The sequence below is a fragment of the Manis pentadactyla genome, chromosome 10 (assembly GCF_030020395.1).
Source record: "Manis pentadactyla isolate mManPen7 chromosome 10, mManPen7.hap1, whole genome shotgun sequence".
NCBI classification, from domain to species: Eukaryota; Metazoa; Chordata; class Mammalia; order Pholidota; family Manidae; genus Manis; species Manis pentadactyla.
The window spans coordinates 82,873,333-82,892,049 of record NC_080028.1 but is presented as its reverse complement, the minus strand read 5'-3'; the positions used below and the strand labels follow the sequence as shown (position 1 = coordinate 82,892,049).

General features: G+C 43.3%; 1 protein-coding gene across 1 annotated transcript; it reads left to right on the top strand.

Annotated features, from left to right (window-relative positions):
• The first annotated feature begins 16,445 nt into the window (after positions 1-16,445).
• Positions 16,446-17,293, top strand: NUPR1 (nuclear protein 1, transcriptional regulator). The gene is made up of 2 exons (XM_057487108.1): positions 16,446-16,773; positions 17,155-17,293. Exons 1-2 carry the CDS (start codon positions 16,557-16,559, stop codon positions 17,271-17,273), a joined length of 336 nt encoding a protein of 111 aa, XP_057343091.1. The 5' UTR covers positions 16,446-16,556; the 3' UTR covers positions 17,274-17,293.
• The last annotated feature ends 1,424 nt before the right edge of the window (positions 17,294-18,717 follow it).

The window sequence follows — 18,717 nt, the reverse complement described above, 5'->3', positions numbered from 1 at the left end:
CAAACGGAGAAAGACAAGTACCAAATGATTTCACTCATATATGGAGTATAAGAACAAAGAAAAACTGAAGGAACAAAACAGCAGCACAATTACAGAACCCAAGAATGGACTAACAGTAACTAAAGGGAAAGTGAATGGGGTGAATGGGAGGGAAGGAAGGGATAAGGGCGGGGAAGAAGAAAGGGGGTTTATGACTAGCATGTATAATGTGGGGGGGTGAATGGGGAGGGCTGTGCAACACAAAGACAAGTAGCGATTCTACAACATCTTACTACGCTGATGGACAGTGACTGTAATGGGGTTTGTGGGGGACTTGGTGAAGGGGTGACCCTAGTAAACATAATGTTCTTCATGTAACTGTAGATTAATGATACCAAAAAAAAAAATCAGAAATGTGTTCAGGTCCTGGCACCGCTGTCTCCTCCCCCACCTTCTCCTCTCCCAACCCATTCCACCTCCTTCCCCACTGCAGCCCCTGGTTTAAGTCTCTCATACCTGCCATATCTCTCCTCCTACAAGGCCTCTGCAATGATTGCTTGGAGCACGTTTCCTCCCCTCTTTCTGTCTGTATCTCCTACTCTCCTCAGATCTGCCTGACTGGGTCAAATCCCTTTGTTTTCATCTCTCAAAGCACCCTGTAGACCTCCTGTAACTGTGACAGTAGTACAAATGTCACAATTTTACATTTCTTTGTGACATAATTTGACTCATGTCTTTCTTACCCCTCACCCCTTAGATTATAAACTGCATGAAGTCTGGGCTCATATCTGTTTATTCCTGTCACTGTATCTTTAGCACTTAAACTTGTACTTGGCATATAACATAAATATTTGTTAGATGAAAGAAAATGAAGGTTATCTCTGCTCAAGGGTTACCACTGAGGAAGTGGATCTTGGTGGGGTGACTGCTATAGAATTTGATTCTCAGCTCTGCAGACCCAGAAATTCCATTTTGTCAACAACCTCTCAGGGCAGACTCACAGTCATGCAACTCACAAGAGACAGAGATATAAACCAGGAGCCCACTGAGCCATATGGAGACAGAACTGTGGAGGTGACCAGAACACTCCCTTTCCCCTTCTCACAGTCCTTTCCTATGAGAAAGCCACGGCATGACAAAGAAATCTGGACCTTCCTGGTCTTTCTTTTAGTCTCATCACTTCAGAACATCACATATGAAATCCTTTCCAAAGAGCCTTGAAAAGTCAAGGGATCTTTACTGAAGGTCTCTTGAGGATATAAGGAGGAGTTACATAGCATGCCTTCCTATCAATCTCTTTACAAATACCTCATTTCACGGAGTTCCACTATGGAAAGCAATGCTCACATCTCTCTCTTCCTCTGCGTTCTCCCCTATCAGGAACGGCTTTTTGCACAGGGGCTTCAGGCCTCTTCTGTGTAAAGCCAACTATCCATCTCTCAGCTTGTCTCTGTTCATGCCCACTCACCATCCACTTGAGCAAAACAAAAAAATCTCCCTTTGGATCTGACCTCCCAGGGCCAACAGGTGGGGATTATTGTAAATGTTCACAGTTACTGGATTTTGTCCCAAACACATACAAAAGAAGCTATAGCGTGACCAGAGGTGGCATAGTATGCATGGAACCCAAGGGAGGAAGAGGGTGGATGGAATAAATTAACTCTTAAAATTGCTCTTTTTACCCCCTGCTTCTCTAATAGGTAAACACTGTGTAAAGTCAAACATCACAGAGATCTTGAATCTATAATGGAGGAAGTCAAAGTTCCCTATAATCTCAGTCTAGGGTCTAACCATTATAGAGAGTTTGGTACACACCCCATTGCCCCCTTCTTCAATACCTAAAATAATTTTTTTGTACAAAAATAAGATTATAGATGCTCTGCCACCTGCAAGCCTGGGATTTGCTCTAGGAGGTGACAGGGTCTGCGGGCAGCAGGTCAGGGCCTCCTGGGGGGCAAGAACAGGGACCTGGGGCTGTGCCCTGCTTTTCCCCTAACTCGCTCAGATTTCAGGACTCTGGTCATCCCCAGCAAGAGAGTACTCGAGTCGGTTTTCCTCTGCAAGAATGGGGTCATGTTGACAAGTTTAAGTGCTAAAGATACAGTGACAGGAATAAACAGATATGAGCCCAGACTTCATGCAATTTGTAATCTAAGGGGTGAGGGGTAAGAAAGACATGAGTCAAATTACATCACAAAGAAATGTAAAATTGTGACATTTGTATTACTGTCACAATTACAGGAGGTCTACAGGGTGCTTTGAGAGATGAAAACAAAGGGATTTGACCCAGTCCAGCAGATCAGAAGGTGAGTAGGAGATACAGACAGAAAGAGTGGAGGAAACTGCTCCAGGCAATCTTTGCAGAGGCCCTGTAGGAGGAGGGATATGGCAGGTATGAGGGACTTAAAGAACACCCAAGTGGCCCTCAAAGATCACCCAGGCTCCTCTTGACTTTCCTCAGACCACCTTTTAAGATGAGTAGTCACTCCACAGGGGGCCTCAGGAACACATGGGCACCCAGCTGTTGGCTCACAGAAAGTCATCTAGAGGCTATGAAACCAGGATTGGTATTTATACAGTTGAGGGTTGTTATCCTGTCCAGGAAACCTTTACCAAAAATTAGTGTGATACTGTCCACTGAGCAGCTGGTTGTTCGACATACAAATGATTGTTAAAGAGCCACCGAGCAGGTGCCAGACTGCCCATGGGGGAAGGTGAGCCTGTGAACTACAGTAGTGACAACATCCACATCTGATGCCACTGGCCCAGTGGGAAATGGATTTGAGACTTGAAATGAGACTCTTCGCTGAGCTAAATATCATAATTTTAGGAAGATAAACATTGTATTTTGTATGTATGTATTTTTGACTACTCAAGACTATGTTTACAAATTGGCATTGAATGGAGACTACATGGTAATGTTAGGTGGGAAAGTAGATATGAGCAGGGTGGAAAGAGAATAAGGCCAGTAAAACCCATTAGAAGGGACTCAAAGAGTTAACCAGTTAAAAATAGAAAGCTCAGAAGGCCAGGAGCAACTTGGCCTCAAAGTTTGAATACTCCCCAGATAAAGAAAAGTATCTCAGCATAGCCTGTGTATTCACTGTGTCAGTTAGAACATAACATTGTAAGATTTACTTGAGCTTGCTCAAAGGCCCAGCTTATTTAGGAAAAATTCTATCTTAAAGCTAAGATTACATTTTAATCAAGCAGACAGTGGCTTAGCCCACCTTGGAGGCAGGACAGACAGTCTTGATTGATATGCTTCCAGACAGAAGCTGATATCCTGGAAAGGAATCAAAGCAGTATTTTTCTTGTGTTAAGTTAAAAAAAAAAAGAACCTTAATGTCTGATCAAAGATGAACATTCTGAGACCATTTGGCAGGTCCACACCTGGCCCTTTGTAGTTTTCCTAAAAATCTCAACTGCCTATAAAGCCCCAGACCCTAAACCTTTCAGTGTGCTCCTCGCTCTGAGGTTGCCCTCACTTTCTAAGTGCATAGCCTTAAAAATTTATTTCAACCCTTCACCGTGCCTCTCCTATGAGGTAGCTCACACTCCCCTCTCTCCAAGTGTGCACTTGCTCTCTTAAATAAAGCTTAAACCTTTCAGGGTGCCTCTCCTCCCTGAGGTCGTCCGTACTTTTTCTCTGTTTAGGTAACTTTAAATAAAACGTTTACTCTGCTTCATTACCGTGTCTCTGCTCTTCAATTCTTTGTTGCCGTGGGGACAAGAACCAAGGAAAATAAACACCGCTCCCCCCAACAGTAATGTGAGCTGAATAGATGGCTAATATGGATACTTCAGATTTTTCTGAAGTCCATTTGGTCCTCATGCCTAGGCAGGTATATACTAAGTGCCATAGCGTACTAAGGGGTAAGGGGTCTGCAGGAGCAGTTTGATGTGGTGGGGAGGTATATTTTATTACTAACATTGCTGAGAATTGATATTGATAATAAAAAGCAGATGATTTTGGTTAGTTTACAGACAACAACCCCTTTACTTCCTGCACCAGAGTGTCCAACTGCTCCAATTGCCACTCTCCTGCCACTGACAAAAGGACCCTTTAAAATCCCTTCCAGATTTAAGGGCTCTATGACATGACCTCATTGATATAAATATTTTAGTTTAAATGGAAATCTGTAATACTCCTCCGAAGAGACATTTTAAGCAGCAGGTTTTGGAAAATCTCAATGTCTACATCTGGGTAAGCATGAGCCATGTATGCTTCTTTTTTCTATGCCAGAGTATTGATACATGTGCTGAAACATCACAAACTTGTTAACAGACCCTGAGGGACAGGTAGTATTTAAAAAATAGCCCTGAACTGGGAGATAGGAGACTTCTCTCCTAAATCCAGGACTATATTGCCATTGTATTCCCAACTTTTGGTTAATGAAATGCATGGTGCTTTCCTTTCCTTTGGTCTTCTTGGGATTCTGTTACCTGAACTCCTGGTCTATCTGACTCCTGCTTTTCCTTCCCAGGTTGGCGCACCGATGACCGTCCCTGAGAGTTGCTCACAAGCCTGGATCAGGTGCAACCTTGCAGCTTGAATATGCTTTTCTTACATTAATATGTGTGGTAATGTCCTGCTTATTGTATACTATCATCCACTGGCCTGTTCATGAGCTCCTTTAACAGGTACCATGTTTTGTTTACTTTTACATCCCAGCACTGAGTAAGTGCCTGGCATCTAGTTAGTGCCCTAAACATAGAGTGGAGAATGCTAACCTCTCTGGTTTTCGCTTCCTCATCTGTTACATGAAGTTGGTTTGGCTGATCTCTCAGGACACTTCCTGTAACATAATTTATAATTCTAGAGTCTATTGTTTTATTCTTAACTTAGATTACTAATTAGAGTATTATAATTAATAACTATTAATTGATTATTAATCTAGAATCTATTATTGCTTTATCTGGACATCTATCTTCTTTAGTTACCAGGAAAAATGTGTGACACCTATATTATGCTGAAAACAATGTATCACTCACAGTTACCTATATTATTTCAAAAAATTTAATGTAAAAATTAGGATTATAGTATACATAATTTCTGCAACCTGCTTTTTCATTTGGCAATGTATTATGGACACCTTTCTCATCAGAGCTAGAGGCATAGCTTATTCTTTTTAATGGTCAAGGCTACTGATCAGTCACCCACTGTGGACACTTAGGGTTGTTTACTCTTTTTCAGTACTACAAACAAGGCTGGGAGTATTTATAAAGGAGACTCCTGTAAGTGGAACTGCAATACCAGGAGTTAAGAGCAGTTATCATCAGAGGATCATGGGAAGATGGCAGTGTGAGTAGTTCAGAGGAAATCTCCTCCCCAAAACATATATACTTATGAAAATACAATAAATACAACTATTCCTAAAAGAGACACCAGTTGATGCAGTACAACAACCAGGATACATCTACATCTGCTAGAACTCAGCATCACACAAAGGGGGTAAGATACAAGCTGCGGCAAGGCGGGACCCGAACGCTCCCCCACCCTAAAACCCAGCGGGAAGAAAGAAGTCAGAATGGGGAGGGAGTGAAAGCCCAGGAATGCTAAACAACCAGCTCTAGAAATCCACACCTGGAGCCCAGACACACAGTGCACAGGGTGCTGGATATTAGAAATGGAAAAGCAAAACCTGTGGGCAGGTCCCCGCAACCGGCGCCCCTGAGACAAAAGTGAGTGCTTTCTGCAAGTCTTAAAGAGACAGGGACCCCATAGCTGGATGATGTTGTCGTGGCACACTCAGCCAGCAACTGGGAATTCCGGGGAAACTTAGGCGCCCTAAACCCCAGGGAGGAAGTGCAGCTCTGAAGCTGCTCATGGCGCTAAGCAGTCTGCCAGTCATTCCTCCAACTGGCGCAGACCCCGACACACCGGCCCAGAGCAGGAGAGTGGCAGTGCATGCCAGAGACGGCAGCACCAGAAGGGACTGAGAGCAGATCTGTGGGCCAACAACATAAGAGGAGACCAGGAGAGGCTTGTGCGAGCCCACAGTGGTGCGACCGAACAGCCTGGGCATGGCTCACGTGCACCGGTGGCAGGGGAGCCAGAGGAGACTGGTAGAGGCCCGTGCGCACCTGCAGCAGAGTCAGAGGGAGCAGGTGTGCTCCCATCAGCTGACCGGAATCCCAGCCCAAGGCACAGCCGCCCGGGCCAGACCCAAAGGCCGCTGTTGGCACAGAGCTGCCCGGCAGGGGCGCCGCTATCACGGAGGAGCGCACCTGGCGTGCCTGCCACTCCCCACAGGGCTCCACAGTGCTCTGACGGACACCCTGCCCACAGCAGCTTAGGGGACTAACCCGGTGGCTGCTCCAGGAGTGCGGGTAACTGTCACATGCAGTAGAGAAGGGCAAGGCATCCAGTAATCAGGAAAGGACTTTCTTCTCCTAGCTGACACACCCACAACCTTCCTACAGCCACTGCTATCACCATGAAAAGGCAAAAAAATTTGGTCCAGTCCAAGATACTTCAAACAACACCTGAGAAAGGATCTGCAGAGGCAGACCTAACCAATCACCCTGAAAAAGAATTCGGAATAAAAATCATAAACATGCTGACAGAGCTGCAGAGAAATATGCAAGAGCTAAAGGATGAAGTCCAGAGGGAGATTACAGATATCCAGAGGGAGATTACAGACATGAAACAAACTCTGAAAGGATTTATAAGCAGAATGGATAAGATGCAAGAGGGCATTGATGGAATAGAAACCAGAGAACAGGAACACATAGAAGCTGATGCAGAGAGAGATAAAAGGATCTCCAGGAATGAAACAATATTAAGAGAACTGTGTGACCAATCCAAGAGGAACAATATCTGCATTATAGGGATACCAGAAGAAGAGAGAGAAAAAGAGATAGAAAGTGTCTTTGAAGAAATAATTGCTGAGAACTTCCCCAAACTGGGGGAGGAACTAGTTGCTCAGACTACGGAGGCACACAGAACTCCTGAGAGATGGGATCCAAAGAGGACAACACCAAGACACATAATAATTAAAAGGGCAAAGATCAAGGACAAGGACAGACTATTAAAGGCAGACAGAGAGAGAAAAAAGATCACCTACAAAGGAAAACCCATCAGGCTATCATCAGACTTCTCAACAGAAACCTTACAGGCCAGAAGAGAATGGCATGATATATTAAATGCAATGAAACAGAAGGGCCTTGAACCAAGGATACTGTATCCAGCACGATTAACCTTTAAATATGAAGGAGAGATTAAACAATTCCCAGACAAGCAAAAGTTGAGGGAATTTGCCTCCCACAAACCACCTCTACAGGGTATCTTAGAGGGACTGCTCTAGATGGGAGCACTCCTAAAAAGAACACAGAACAAAGCACCCAACATATGAAGAATGGAGGAGGAGGAAAAATAAGGGAAAGAAGTAATCATCAGACTGTGTTTTTAACAGCTCAATAAGTGAGTGAGGTCAGAAAGTAAGGTAGTAAACAAGCTAACCTTGAACCTTTGGTAACCACAAATCTAAAGCCTGCAATGGCAATAAGTACATATCTTTCAATAATCACCCTAAATGTAAATGGACTGAATGCACCAATCAAAAGACACAGAGTAATAGAATGGATAAAAAAGCAAAACCCATCTATATGCTGCTTACAAGAGACTCACCTCAAACCCAGAGACATGCACAGATTAAAAGTCAACGGATGGACCCACCGGTTCCAGGACTTGCCATTGGAATGAAGAAGAAGATATCTAAGCTGGCCTGTGCATACAGTAAAACAACAAATTTGACTGGATCTATACTGTCAGAACTCAACCACGAATTAGGAGAAGTGCAAGTTGCAGTGCTCCAAAATCTTGCGACTACAGACTATCTACTGTTAAAAGAACATATGGGATGTGAACAGTTCCCAGGAATGTGTTGTTTTAATTTGTCTGATTTTTCTCAAACTATTCAAATTCAGTTAGACAATATCCATCATATCATTGATAAGTTTTCACAAATGCCTAAGGTGCCTAACTGGTTTTCTTGGTTTCACTGGAGATGGCTGGTAATTGTAGGTCTGCTTTGGTTATGTAGCTGTATTCCTATTATGTTAATGTATGTGCGCAATTTAATCAGTAGTTTAAAACCTATACATGCTTATGTTACTTTACAAGAAGATATGTCAAAGAAATAATCAATCTTCCCATGTTTTCTTCTGCCTGCTACTTCTATAGCTTTTCTTCTTCTTCCTTCCTAATTACAACCCTTAAGTAGAATTCATGCCTCATAATGAAATTACCGAGTATCATAATTCTTCCAAGTGGTAAAGATACTTCAAGACAAAGGCTGGGCATAAAAGCCACAGGGCATAAATCTGCAAAGAAGTAAAAAGTTAACCTTATCAAACAATATTGCTTCTCTCTCACTTACCAACTTTACATTTCCCTGTATGGCCCTGGAAGATGACTGGTTAGCCAGAGACGGGTAAGATTCCTCAAGGGAGGAACAACCTAAGACAGGCACAGTCGCAGGGGGGCCATCAGGTGAGAAATTGGGGTTCAAGAGAGGTGAGGCCTAGAACCTCACCCCCCCCTGTTTTGAGAGAAATCTTCTGCATCCGTGGATGTTTTGTTGCCCTTGTCTAGCTTGGATTAATACTTCATCTATAGGCACACACCTGATCATCTACATTTGCCCTCTTACAGCACTAAACTATGTTTTCTACCTTTATCTTGCATCTACCTACCACTTCAGCATTTTATTTAAAATAATAATAATAATAATAATAATAAGGGAGAAATGTGGGATTTACATATAAATCAATTATAAAAATCAAACGAATATTCATATTTGACCTGATTGTTTATAGTTCATAATGCTTGATCAAAACCGAAAGTTTCTGTGATGACTGCCCTTGCACTGTTCACCATGTAAGAACTTGTTCACTATGTAAGAATTTGTTCACCATGTAAGAACTTGTTCGTTATGCTTCAGAAGATTGGAGACTGTTGAGAATTAGGCTTGGGGTTGATTAATGATTGTGCTTTGAGTCCCCTATACAGAATTTTATTGTTTTGAACAACCATTTGATCAATAAATATGAGAGATGCCCTCTCAAAAAAAAAATAAATAAAAATAAAAAGAACAAAACAAAAAAAAAGAAGATAAAAGTCAAGGGATGGAGAAAGATATTTCATGCAAATAACAGAAAGAAAAAAGCAGGTGTTGCAATACTAGAATCAGACAAAATAGACTTCAAAATAAAGAAGGTAACAAGAGATAAAGCAGGACATTACATAATGATAAAGGGCTCAGTTCAACAAGAGGATATAACCATTATAAACATATATGCACCCAATACAGGAGCACCAATATATGTGAAACAAATACCAACAGAATTAAAGGAGGAAATACAATGCAATGCATTCATTTTGGGAGACTTCAACACACCACTCACTCCAAAGGACAGATCCACCAGACAGAAAATAAGTAAGGACACAGAGGCACTGAACAACACACTAGAACAGATGGACCTAATAGACATCTATAGAACTCTACATCCAAAACAACAGGACACACATTCTTCTCAAGTGCACATGGAACATTCTCCAGAATAGACCACATACTAGGCCACAAAAAGAACCTCAGTAAATTCAAAAAGATTGAAACCTTAAAAAACAACTTTTCAGACCACAAAGATATAAAACTAGAAATAAATTGTACAAAGTAAGCAAAAAGGCTCACAAACACATGGAGGCTTAACAACATGCTCCTAAATAATCAATAGATCAATGACCAAAAAAAAATGGAGATCCAGCAATATATGGAAACAAATGACAACAACAACACAAAGCCCCAACTTCTGTGGGACGCAGCAAAAGCAGTCTTAAGAGGAAAGTATATAGCAATCCAGGCATATTTAAAGAAGGAAGAACAATCCCAAATGAATACTCTAATGTCACAATTATCGAAATTGGAAAAAGAAGAACAAATGAGGCCTAAGGTCAGCAGACGGAGGGACATAATAAAGATTAGAGAAGAAATAAATAAAATTGAGAAGAATAAAACAATAGAAAAAATCAATGAAACCAAGAGCTGGTTCATTGAGAAAATAAACAAAATAGATAAGCCTCTAGCCAGACTTATTAAGAGAAAAAGAGAGTCAACACACATGAACAGAATCAGAAACAAGAAAGGAAAAATCACGACGGACCCCACAGAAATACAAAGAATTATTAGAGAATACTATGAAAATCTATATGCTAACAAGCTGGAAAATCTAGGAGAAATGGAAAACTTCCTAGAAAAATACAGCCTTCCAAGACTGACCCAGAAATAAATAGAAAATCTAAACTGACCAATTACCAGCAACGAAATTGAAGCGGTAACCAAAAAACTACCAAAGAACAAAACCCCCAGGCCAGATGGATTTACCTCGGAATTTCATCAGACCTACAGAGAAGACATAACACTTATTCTCCTTAAAGTTTTCCAAAAAATAGAAGAGGAGGGAATACTCCCAAACTCATTCTATGAAGCCAACATCACCCTAATACCAAAACCAGGCAAAGACCCCACCAAAAAAGAAAACTACAGACCAATATCCCTGATGAATGTAGATGCAAAAATACTCAACAAAATATTAGCAAACCGAATTCAAAAATACATCAAGAGGATCATACACCATGACCAAGTGGGATTCATCCCAGGGATGCAAGGATGGTACAACATTCGGAAATCCATCAACATCATCCACCACATCAACAAAAAGAAGGACAAAAACCACATGATCATCTCCACAGACACTGAAAAAGCATTTGACAAAATTCAACATCCATTCTTGATAAAAACTCTCAACAAAATGGGCATAGAGGGCAAGTACCCCAACATAATAAAGGCCATATATGATAAACCCACAGCTAACATCATACTGAACAGCGAGAGGCTGAAAGCTTTTCCTCTGAGATCGGGAACAAGACAGGGATGCCCACTCTCCCCACTGTTATTCAACATAGTACTGAAGGTCCTAGCCATGGCAATCAGACAAAACAAAGAAATACAAGGAATCCAGATTTGTAAAGAAGAAGTCAAACTGTCACTATTTACAGATTACATGATATTGTACATAAAAAACTCTAAAGACTCCACTGCAAAACTACTAGAACTAATATCTGAGTTCATCAAAGTTGCAGGATACAAAATTAATGCACAGAAATCTGTAGCTTTCCTATACACTAACAATGAACTAATAGAAAGAGAAATCAGGAAAAGAATTCCATACACAATAGCATCAAAAAGAATAAAATACCTAGGAATAAACCTAACCAAGGAAGTGAAAGACCTATACCCTGAAAACTACAAGACACTCCTAAGAGAAATTAAAGAAGTCACTAGCAAATGGAAACTTATCCCATACTCCTGGCCAGGAAGAATTAATATTGTCAAAATGGCCATCCTGCGCAAAGCAATATACAGATTCGATGCAATCCCTATCAAATTACCAACAGCTTTCTTCAATGAACTGGAACAAATAGTTCAAAAATTCATATGGAACCACCACAGACCCCAAAGAGCCAAAGCAATCCTGAGAAGGAAGAATAAAGTGGGGGGGATCTCGCTCCCCAACTTCAAGCTCTACTACAAAGCCATAGTAATCAAGACAATTTAGTACTGGCACAAGAACAGAGCCACAGACCAGTGGAACAGAATAGAGACTCCAGACATTAACCCGAACATATATAAACATATATGGCCAATAATATATGATAAAGGAGCCATGGACATACAATGGGTAAATGACAGTCTCTTCAACAGATGGTGCTGGCAAAACTGGACAGCTACATGTAAGAGAATGAAACTGGATCACTGTCTAACCCCATACACAAAAGTAAACTCCAAATGGATCAAAGACCTGAATGTAAGTCATGAAACCATAAAACTCTTAGAAATAAACATAGGCAAAAATCTCATGGACATAAACATGAGTGACTTCTTCATGAACATATCTCCCTGGGCAAGGGAAACAAAGGCAAAAATGAACAAGTGGGACTATATCAAGCTAAAAAGCTTCTGTACAGCAAAGGACACCATCAATAGAACAAAAAGGTATCCTACAGTATGGGAGAACATATTCATAAATGACAGATCCGATAAAGGATTGACATCCAAAATATATAAAGAGCTTACACACCTCAACAAACAAAAAGCAAATAAATCAATTAAAAAATGGGCAGAGGAGCTGAATAGACAGTTCTCTAAAGAAGTAATTCAGATGGCCAAGAGGCACATGAAAAGATGCTCATCAGAGAAATGCAAATTAAAACCACAATGAGACATCACCTCACACCGGTAACCATCGCCATCATCGAAAAGACAAACAACAACAAATGTTGGCGAGGTTGTGGAGAAAGGGGAACCCTCCTACACTGCTGGCAGGAATGTAAATTAGTTCAACCATTGTGGAAAGCAGTATGGAGGTTCCTCAGAATGCTCAAAATAGAAATACCATTTGACCCAGGAATTCCACTTCTAGGAATTTTCCCTAAGAATGCAGCACTCCAGTTTGAAAAAGACAGATGCACCCCTATGTTTATCACAGCACTATTTACAATGGCCAAGATATGGAAGCAACCTCAGTGTCCATCAGTAGATGAATGGATAAAGAAGAAGTGGTACATATACACAATGGAATATTACTCAGCCATATGAAAAAAACAGATCCTACCATTCGCAACAACATGGATGGAGCTAGAGGGTATTATGCTCAGTGAAATAAGCCAGGCAGAGAAAGACAAGTACCAAATGATTTCACTCATCTGTGGAGTATAAGAACAAAGGAAAACTGAAGGAACAAAACAGCAGCAGAATCACAGAACTCAAGAATGGACTAGTAGTTACTAAAGGGAAAGGGACTGTGGAGGATGGGAGGGAAGGGAGGGATAAGGGCAGGGAAAAAGAAAGAGGGCATTAAGATTAGCATGTATAGTGCGTGGGGGGTACGGGGAGGGCTGTGCAACAGAGAGAAGACAAGTAGTGATTTTATAGCATCTTACTACGCAGATAGACAGTGACTGTGAAGGGGTATGTGGGGGGGACATGGTGAAGGGGGGAGCCTAGTAAACATAATGTTCTTCATGTAATTGTAGATTAATGATACCAAATAAAAGAGCAGTTACCAATATTGCCAAACAACCCATGGAAGGACTGCATACATTTATATTCAAGGTGATACACAGCACAGCCCAGTACAGTGGCCAGTATTGAGGGATTCTCAGGACTGCAGCTATAGTGCCATACAGGCACATCTTGTTTCACCTCACTTAGGCTTCATGAGTCTCCTAGGTACACAGTGATGTCACCAACCCACCTTGATTACTTATCCTGCCTTAGGTCTGGGAAAGCCCATCCTTTGACCCAATGATGTCTGCACAGCCATCAGACTATCCAGACTTTTCGAAGTCAGGTGGTTTAACGCTTGGAGTTGGGCGTTTCTTGCTGTCTTTCTCACAGTCTCTCTTGTTCAAGTTTCACCCCCTCCAGGAAGTCTGCCTTGATCCTCTCCCCAACCCCCTTTGTCCACCCCAATCCTCATCCCACTGGGTTAGGTGACCTCTCGAAGCTCCCCCACCACCTCTGTTTACTCCAGGCTGATCACACTGGGCTGTAGTAAGTGTGCCTGGCAATCTCCTGAAATGTCACAAAGGTATAGTCATAAATAGAAAGAAAATAAACTTCCTCTGGTTGCACGCACACCTGGAGGCTAGAGAATGGGAAAACACATCTCAGCTTTTCCCACTGACTCACCTTTTGTCTTCCCAGACTGTCACTGTGTCTTCCGAGTCCTCTGTGGGTCTCTTAGTTCCCTCAGAGCAGAGCGTCTGGAAGCTGAAAAAGCAATACCAATCTTAGCATAGCATCATGTATTAACTAGTCGTTTATTGAGCACTGACTGTGTGCCAGGCATTGCCGATACAACTATGATAAAATAGATAATACTCCTGCCCTTGAGAATATTAATAATTATTAATTATTATTTAACATTTATTGAGCACTTACTCTTTTCTAAGCACTGTACTAAGCCTTTGTAAGAAGTGGTTTCTTAATCCTTGCAAGAATCCCACTAGATAGGTTCTATAATCTCATTTTACATATGAGGAAATTGAGGCACAGAAAGGCTAACTAACTTGTCTAAGGGCACACAGCTAACAAGTGGTAGAACCAAGCTTTGGACCCAGGCAGTCCCGCTGCAGAGCCTACTCCTTTAACCACTGATTGAACCAAACCAATGACTACATTCTAATGCGGACAAATCATGGAGAAGCAAACAAATAAAAAAGATATTTTCAATTAGTGATAACTGAATGCTATGGAGAAAGTAAAATAAAATCAGGGTAATGGGGTGAAAGATAACTGGGTGTCCTCAGCACCTGGCCTGGTCCCAAGTAGGCACTGTTTAGAAATAAGGGAGGAGGGGACAGCAGGGAGGGAAGGAGGAGTCCTTGACAGGTACCTCCACATACACGGCTGCCAAATCTTTGCAGTGTTTGACCAGCTGTGTAGACTTAGAATGAGCCCTGGAACTGGGGGCAGGCAGACATGGAAGGAATCCTTCACCACTCACCAGCCTTATGACCTTGAGAAAGTCACTCTCCAAGCCTCAGTTTTCCTTTGAAGAATGGGGGAAATAGCAGTACACTGTGTGCGGCTCTGGACAAAGCCCCTTTTGCATTGGGTACAGTCACTGTATTCCCTTTACAGATGAGTAGACTGAGCTCAGAAGTGAGCCCGTGATCCCCAAGCTAGTACAGGGCAGAGAAGGGGGGGCTTGGTGGCAGAGGTGAATGAGTGAAACACTGCCCCCTACAGGCAGCTAGTGAATTTGTGGGGGCGTTCCTGGTAGCCACAGTGACGAGAAGGTGGAGCAGGACAGTCGCACACAGAATTGTCCCACATCCTGCATGACATTTGACTGTCCTGCTAGACACTCATGAAACTAAAAAATTTACTTACAATGACCTGAGCCTAGAACCTACCCCATCCCTGCCTTGATCCTCTCCCCAACCACCTTTGTCCACCCAACTCTCATCCCACTGGGGTTGCATCCTACTGCACACACTTAAGGTAATCTCTGTTACCCACCACTCTGCAAGAGCCCCATATTTCCCCATTCTCTCCACTTCTTTTTGCCTTGGTGTGCTATCTTTAAGTTACAGTTACTTTCCTCTTTCTCTTATCACCTGGCCTGTTATTATTGTCCCAACTCTGTTTGTATTAAAGTGTCCTCCTCTCTTCACTTTCATTTCCTGAGTATTAACTCACAGATCACCCAAATCTGGAAAACAAAAGCTAAATTTAATGCTGACTCAGGCCAGGGAGAAACACAAGCAGAAGTGTTGCTTCTTGTTAGGGGACATAAGTTTTATAAGGTTTGCGGGAAGGAGTTTAAGGAACGCTGAGAGGGACAGTGCTTCAGCGGGCACACCACAGAGTGGGAGTGGGAGCCAAGTGTGAACATCAGCCTGGGCTGAAGGTTCCTGTTGCACTGGAGACCACAGAGTTAAAAAGAAAACAAAAAAAATGTTGTGTCTGCTTCCTTCCTTGCCTAGGACAGTGGGAGCTGGGAGGTGGTGCACAAGCCTCAGCTAAAGCATGAGTGGGCATCCTTGGGTGGGACCTTTCTGGGCAAGGAAACATGCGGGCAGATACTGCAGGAGAGTAGAAAATTCCACTTCCGTAGGTATCTTATCTGAACCCCTCATAATGTCTTCTATCTATCTCAGTATATCAGTGTTTTGAAATACATATTATTTTATTATAAATTAATTTCCTTGCATGTCTCCGATATGTAACAGAGGCCATTGTGCTGAGTTGTGTGAAACTTACATGAATAAGTCATATAGTGCAGCATATGTAGCAAGTGCCTTTCCCATCTCACCTGATCCTTTCACTAAGTCTATGATAGATACAGTTTTCACAGGAGAGCACACTGAGGCACAGAGAGGTAAAGTGACTTGTCCAGAGTCACACAGAAAGTATTGGATCAGGGATTCAAACCCAGGGCACCTGGCTCCAGAATCTACACTCTTAATCACTCAGCTAGGTAAGGGAAATTATCTAGGGACTCCAGTTCTGGAAATTTAGGGGGCTTTCCAGATGTTTCTATGAAAACCACGTTGGGTGTGGTGGGGTGAGAACCACAGACCCAGCACACAGTGTGTTGATATTCTCCTGCATCCTTCTACACTCCATACTCTGCCATCAAGGTCCTGAATTTGAACCAGAGGTCAGCCGTGTGGCCATGACCCCAAGCCCAGTAGGGGTGTGTGGCAGAGGGTAGGAGATGGACAGGAGTGGTCAAGTGAGGCCCTCAAGATCCCACGGACTGTTTACATCCAGCCCCTGCATCTTTCCTCCTCCTCCCTGAGGGACGGGGATCTCCTCTGTGGAAAAATACCCAGCTGGGTGAGCGCCTGTGAGAGGGAGGAGGCCAGGGAGGCTGGGGCTCCCAGCACAGACTCTTTCCCTTCTCGTGACTGGTGTTTATTGGGCCAGATTCTGGGAAAGGGCCAGATTGCATCAGACAGGGCCTGAGAGGCTGGAGTCAGATTGCAGACTGAGGAGGAGATGTGGCCTTATAAGTTGGGGCCAGTGAACTGGGAGATGTTGGGAAACCAGATACAAACAAGTTTTAGACTGCGAGAGAGAGATGGTAAGAGTAAGCTGGACATGATGGCCACCTTCCCAAGAGCAGCCAGCCTGACCCAGCAGCCCCCAGGCCCAGAGGATGAAGACCCCAGCCTGGATGAGTACAACCTCTACAGCCTGGCTCATTCCTTCCTGGTAAGATCCGGCTCTGCCACCTTCCTGATCCCTCCACTTCTGACCCCCACCCCAACAAAGGCCTGGAGACCCTGCCCCAGAACTAGGACTTCTCCATACCCTTCTCCCTTCATCCTTTCTAACCTGTTCCCTTGACCCCTTGAGTCATCCTCTTCTAACCCTGCATCCACTGAGCACTGGCCTACTCAGCCCTGGGACTTCACATACCTAGAATATTGGAGCAACAACAGGTCATAGGAGGTCCCTCATTCCACAGATGGGGAAACAGAGGTTATTACTGCCCCAAAACTATGTGGCGACGACCCCCCAGTCATCCCCACACTCGCCTTTGAGGCACCACACCTCCACCCACTTCACCTGGGCTTCTCGCCCCGGGTCCCAGGAGTGGGAGGCCGGAAAGGTTGTACCAAGAAAGAAGCTGTGGCTAACATCAACTGCCCCAATCCCGGGGGGCATGAGAGGAAGCTGCTGACCAAGCTCCGGAATACAGAGCGGAAATGACAAGGGGCATGGCCCTGAGACAGAGCTGGAGGTAAGGAGTCAGGGGTCTGAGAGCCAGTGAAGGTCCCTCTGCCTCAGAAGGACAGGCCTGAATGTGTGTGGTGGGTGGAGAGGAGGGATCAAACAACGACTGTCTCAACACTGAATAAACTCATGCACACATTTCATTCTGAATTTCCTAGTGACCAGAGCAAAGGGGGAAACAGAGCACCTTTCCAATTGGAGGGAAACTTGGTTTACAGAAAGAGAAACTGAGGCCCAGAGAGGGTAGGGCCCTTCTCTAGAGTCCAGAGCAAGACAGGAGAGGCAGAACTAAAACCAACCCTTTCACCACCTGCTTTTCTGCCCCCAGATAAGGCCAGAGCACAGACACAGCAATGGAGACAGGACTGCAGAGGAATCAGCCCCTGGGGGCAGGATACAGGCCTACCTGTATCCCACCCCACCCCTGGGACTTACCCCACCTGACTGAGGCTCCAAGGGGTCACCAAGGAAGCACCCTCAGCCCTAGAATAAAAGACAAGATAAGGAGCAAGAAACAGGGAATGGAGGCAGAGTCACAAAGGTACCCCCAAAACTGAAAGACACTGAAGAAACTGGAGCTCCCCAAGGGGAGTAGCGATAATAAAGTTCAGCAGCTGCAACTTGTGTGTGTTTTTGTCCTCTGTCTTTGTGTGGTTTTGTTTGTACATGTTTCTGCCTGCATGGGTCTATGTTTGCATGAACCAATGAGAGCATTTTTGTCAGCACTTATATTGGTTATGTGTCTGGGAGGTGGTGTGCCTGATTTTGTAGGGGCAGTAGAGGTGAGCGAGTTTTGTTTTGTTTTGTTTTCTGGCATGCATGTTTTGGTGTGGACATTTCTGTGATCTCTTATGGGATGCAAGGGAATTTTCTCTGAGTCTTTGTAATGCTGCCCATGAAACAAGCCCCCTCCCCAGCACCTCTCCATTTTCAGAACAACCATCTAATTGGTTATGTCATATTCATATTCATACAAAACCACCTTTTGAAGTGAATGTTATTTATTGGTGCCCTTTGCAAAATGGAGCAAACTGAGATTTAAAGCATTAAGGGACTTGCCCCAAAGTAGGGCTCAAATTCAAAGATTCTTATTGTCCACCAGTATTAGGTGGTCCCTTTGCCAAGGGGGTTGCCAGCACAGGATTCTGGGAGGTCAGCTGAGGGAGGAAGATTTTTACCTAGGATTATCAAACTCAGGACCAGAGTTTGAGAGGAACACAGGGAAATAAGAAGTGTGCTTAGAACTAAGAGGATATGTTGATTGAGATACACGTTTAGGCTTTAAACAAAATGGGATAGAAAGTTATCTTTCTGTCACATAACAGTTCTAAGGATAAGTATTCTTGAGCTAAAATGACAACTCCATTTTGCTAGGGATTCCACCTACTTTTTTAGCTTGTTGTTATGCCACCATCAAAAC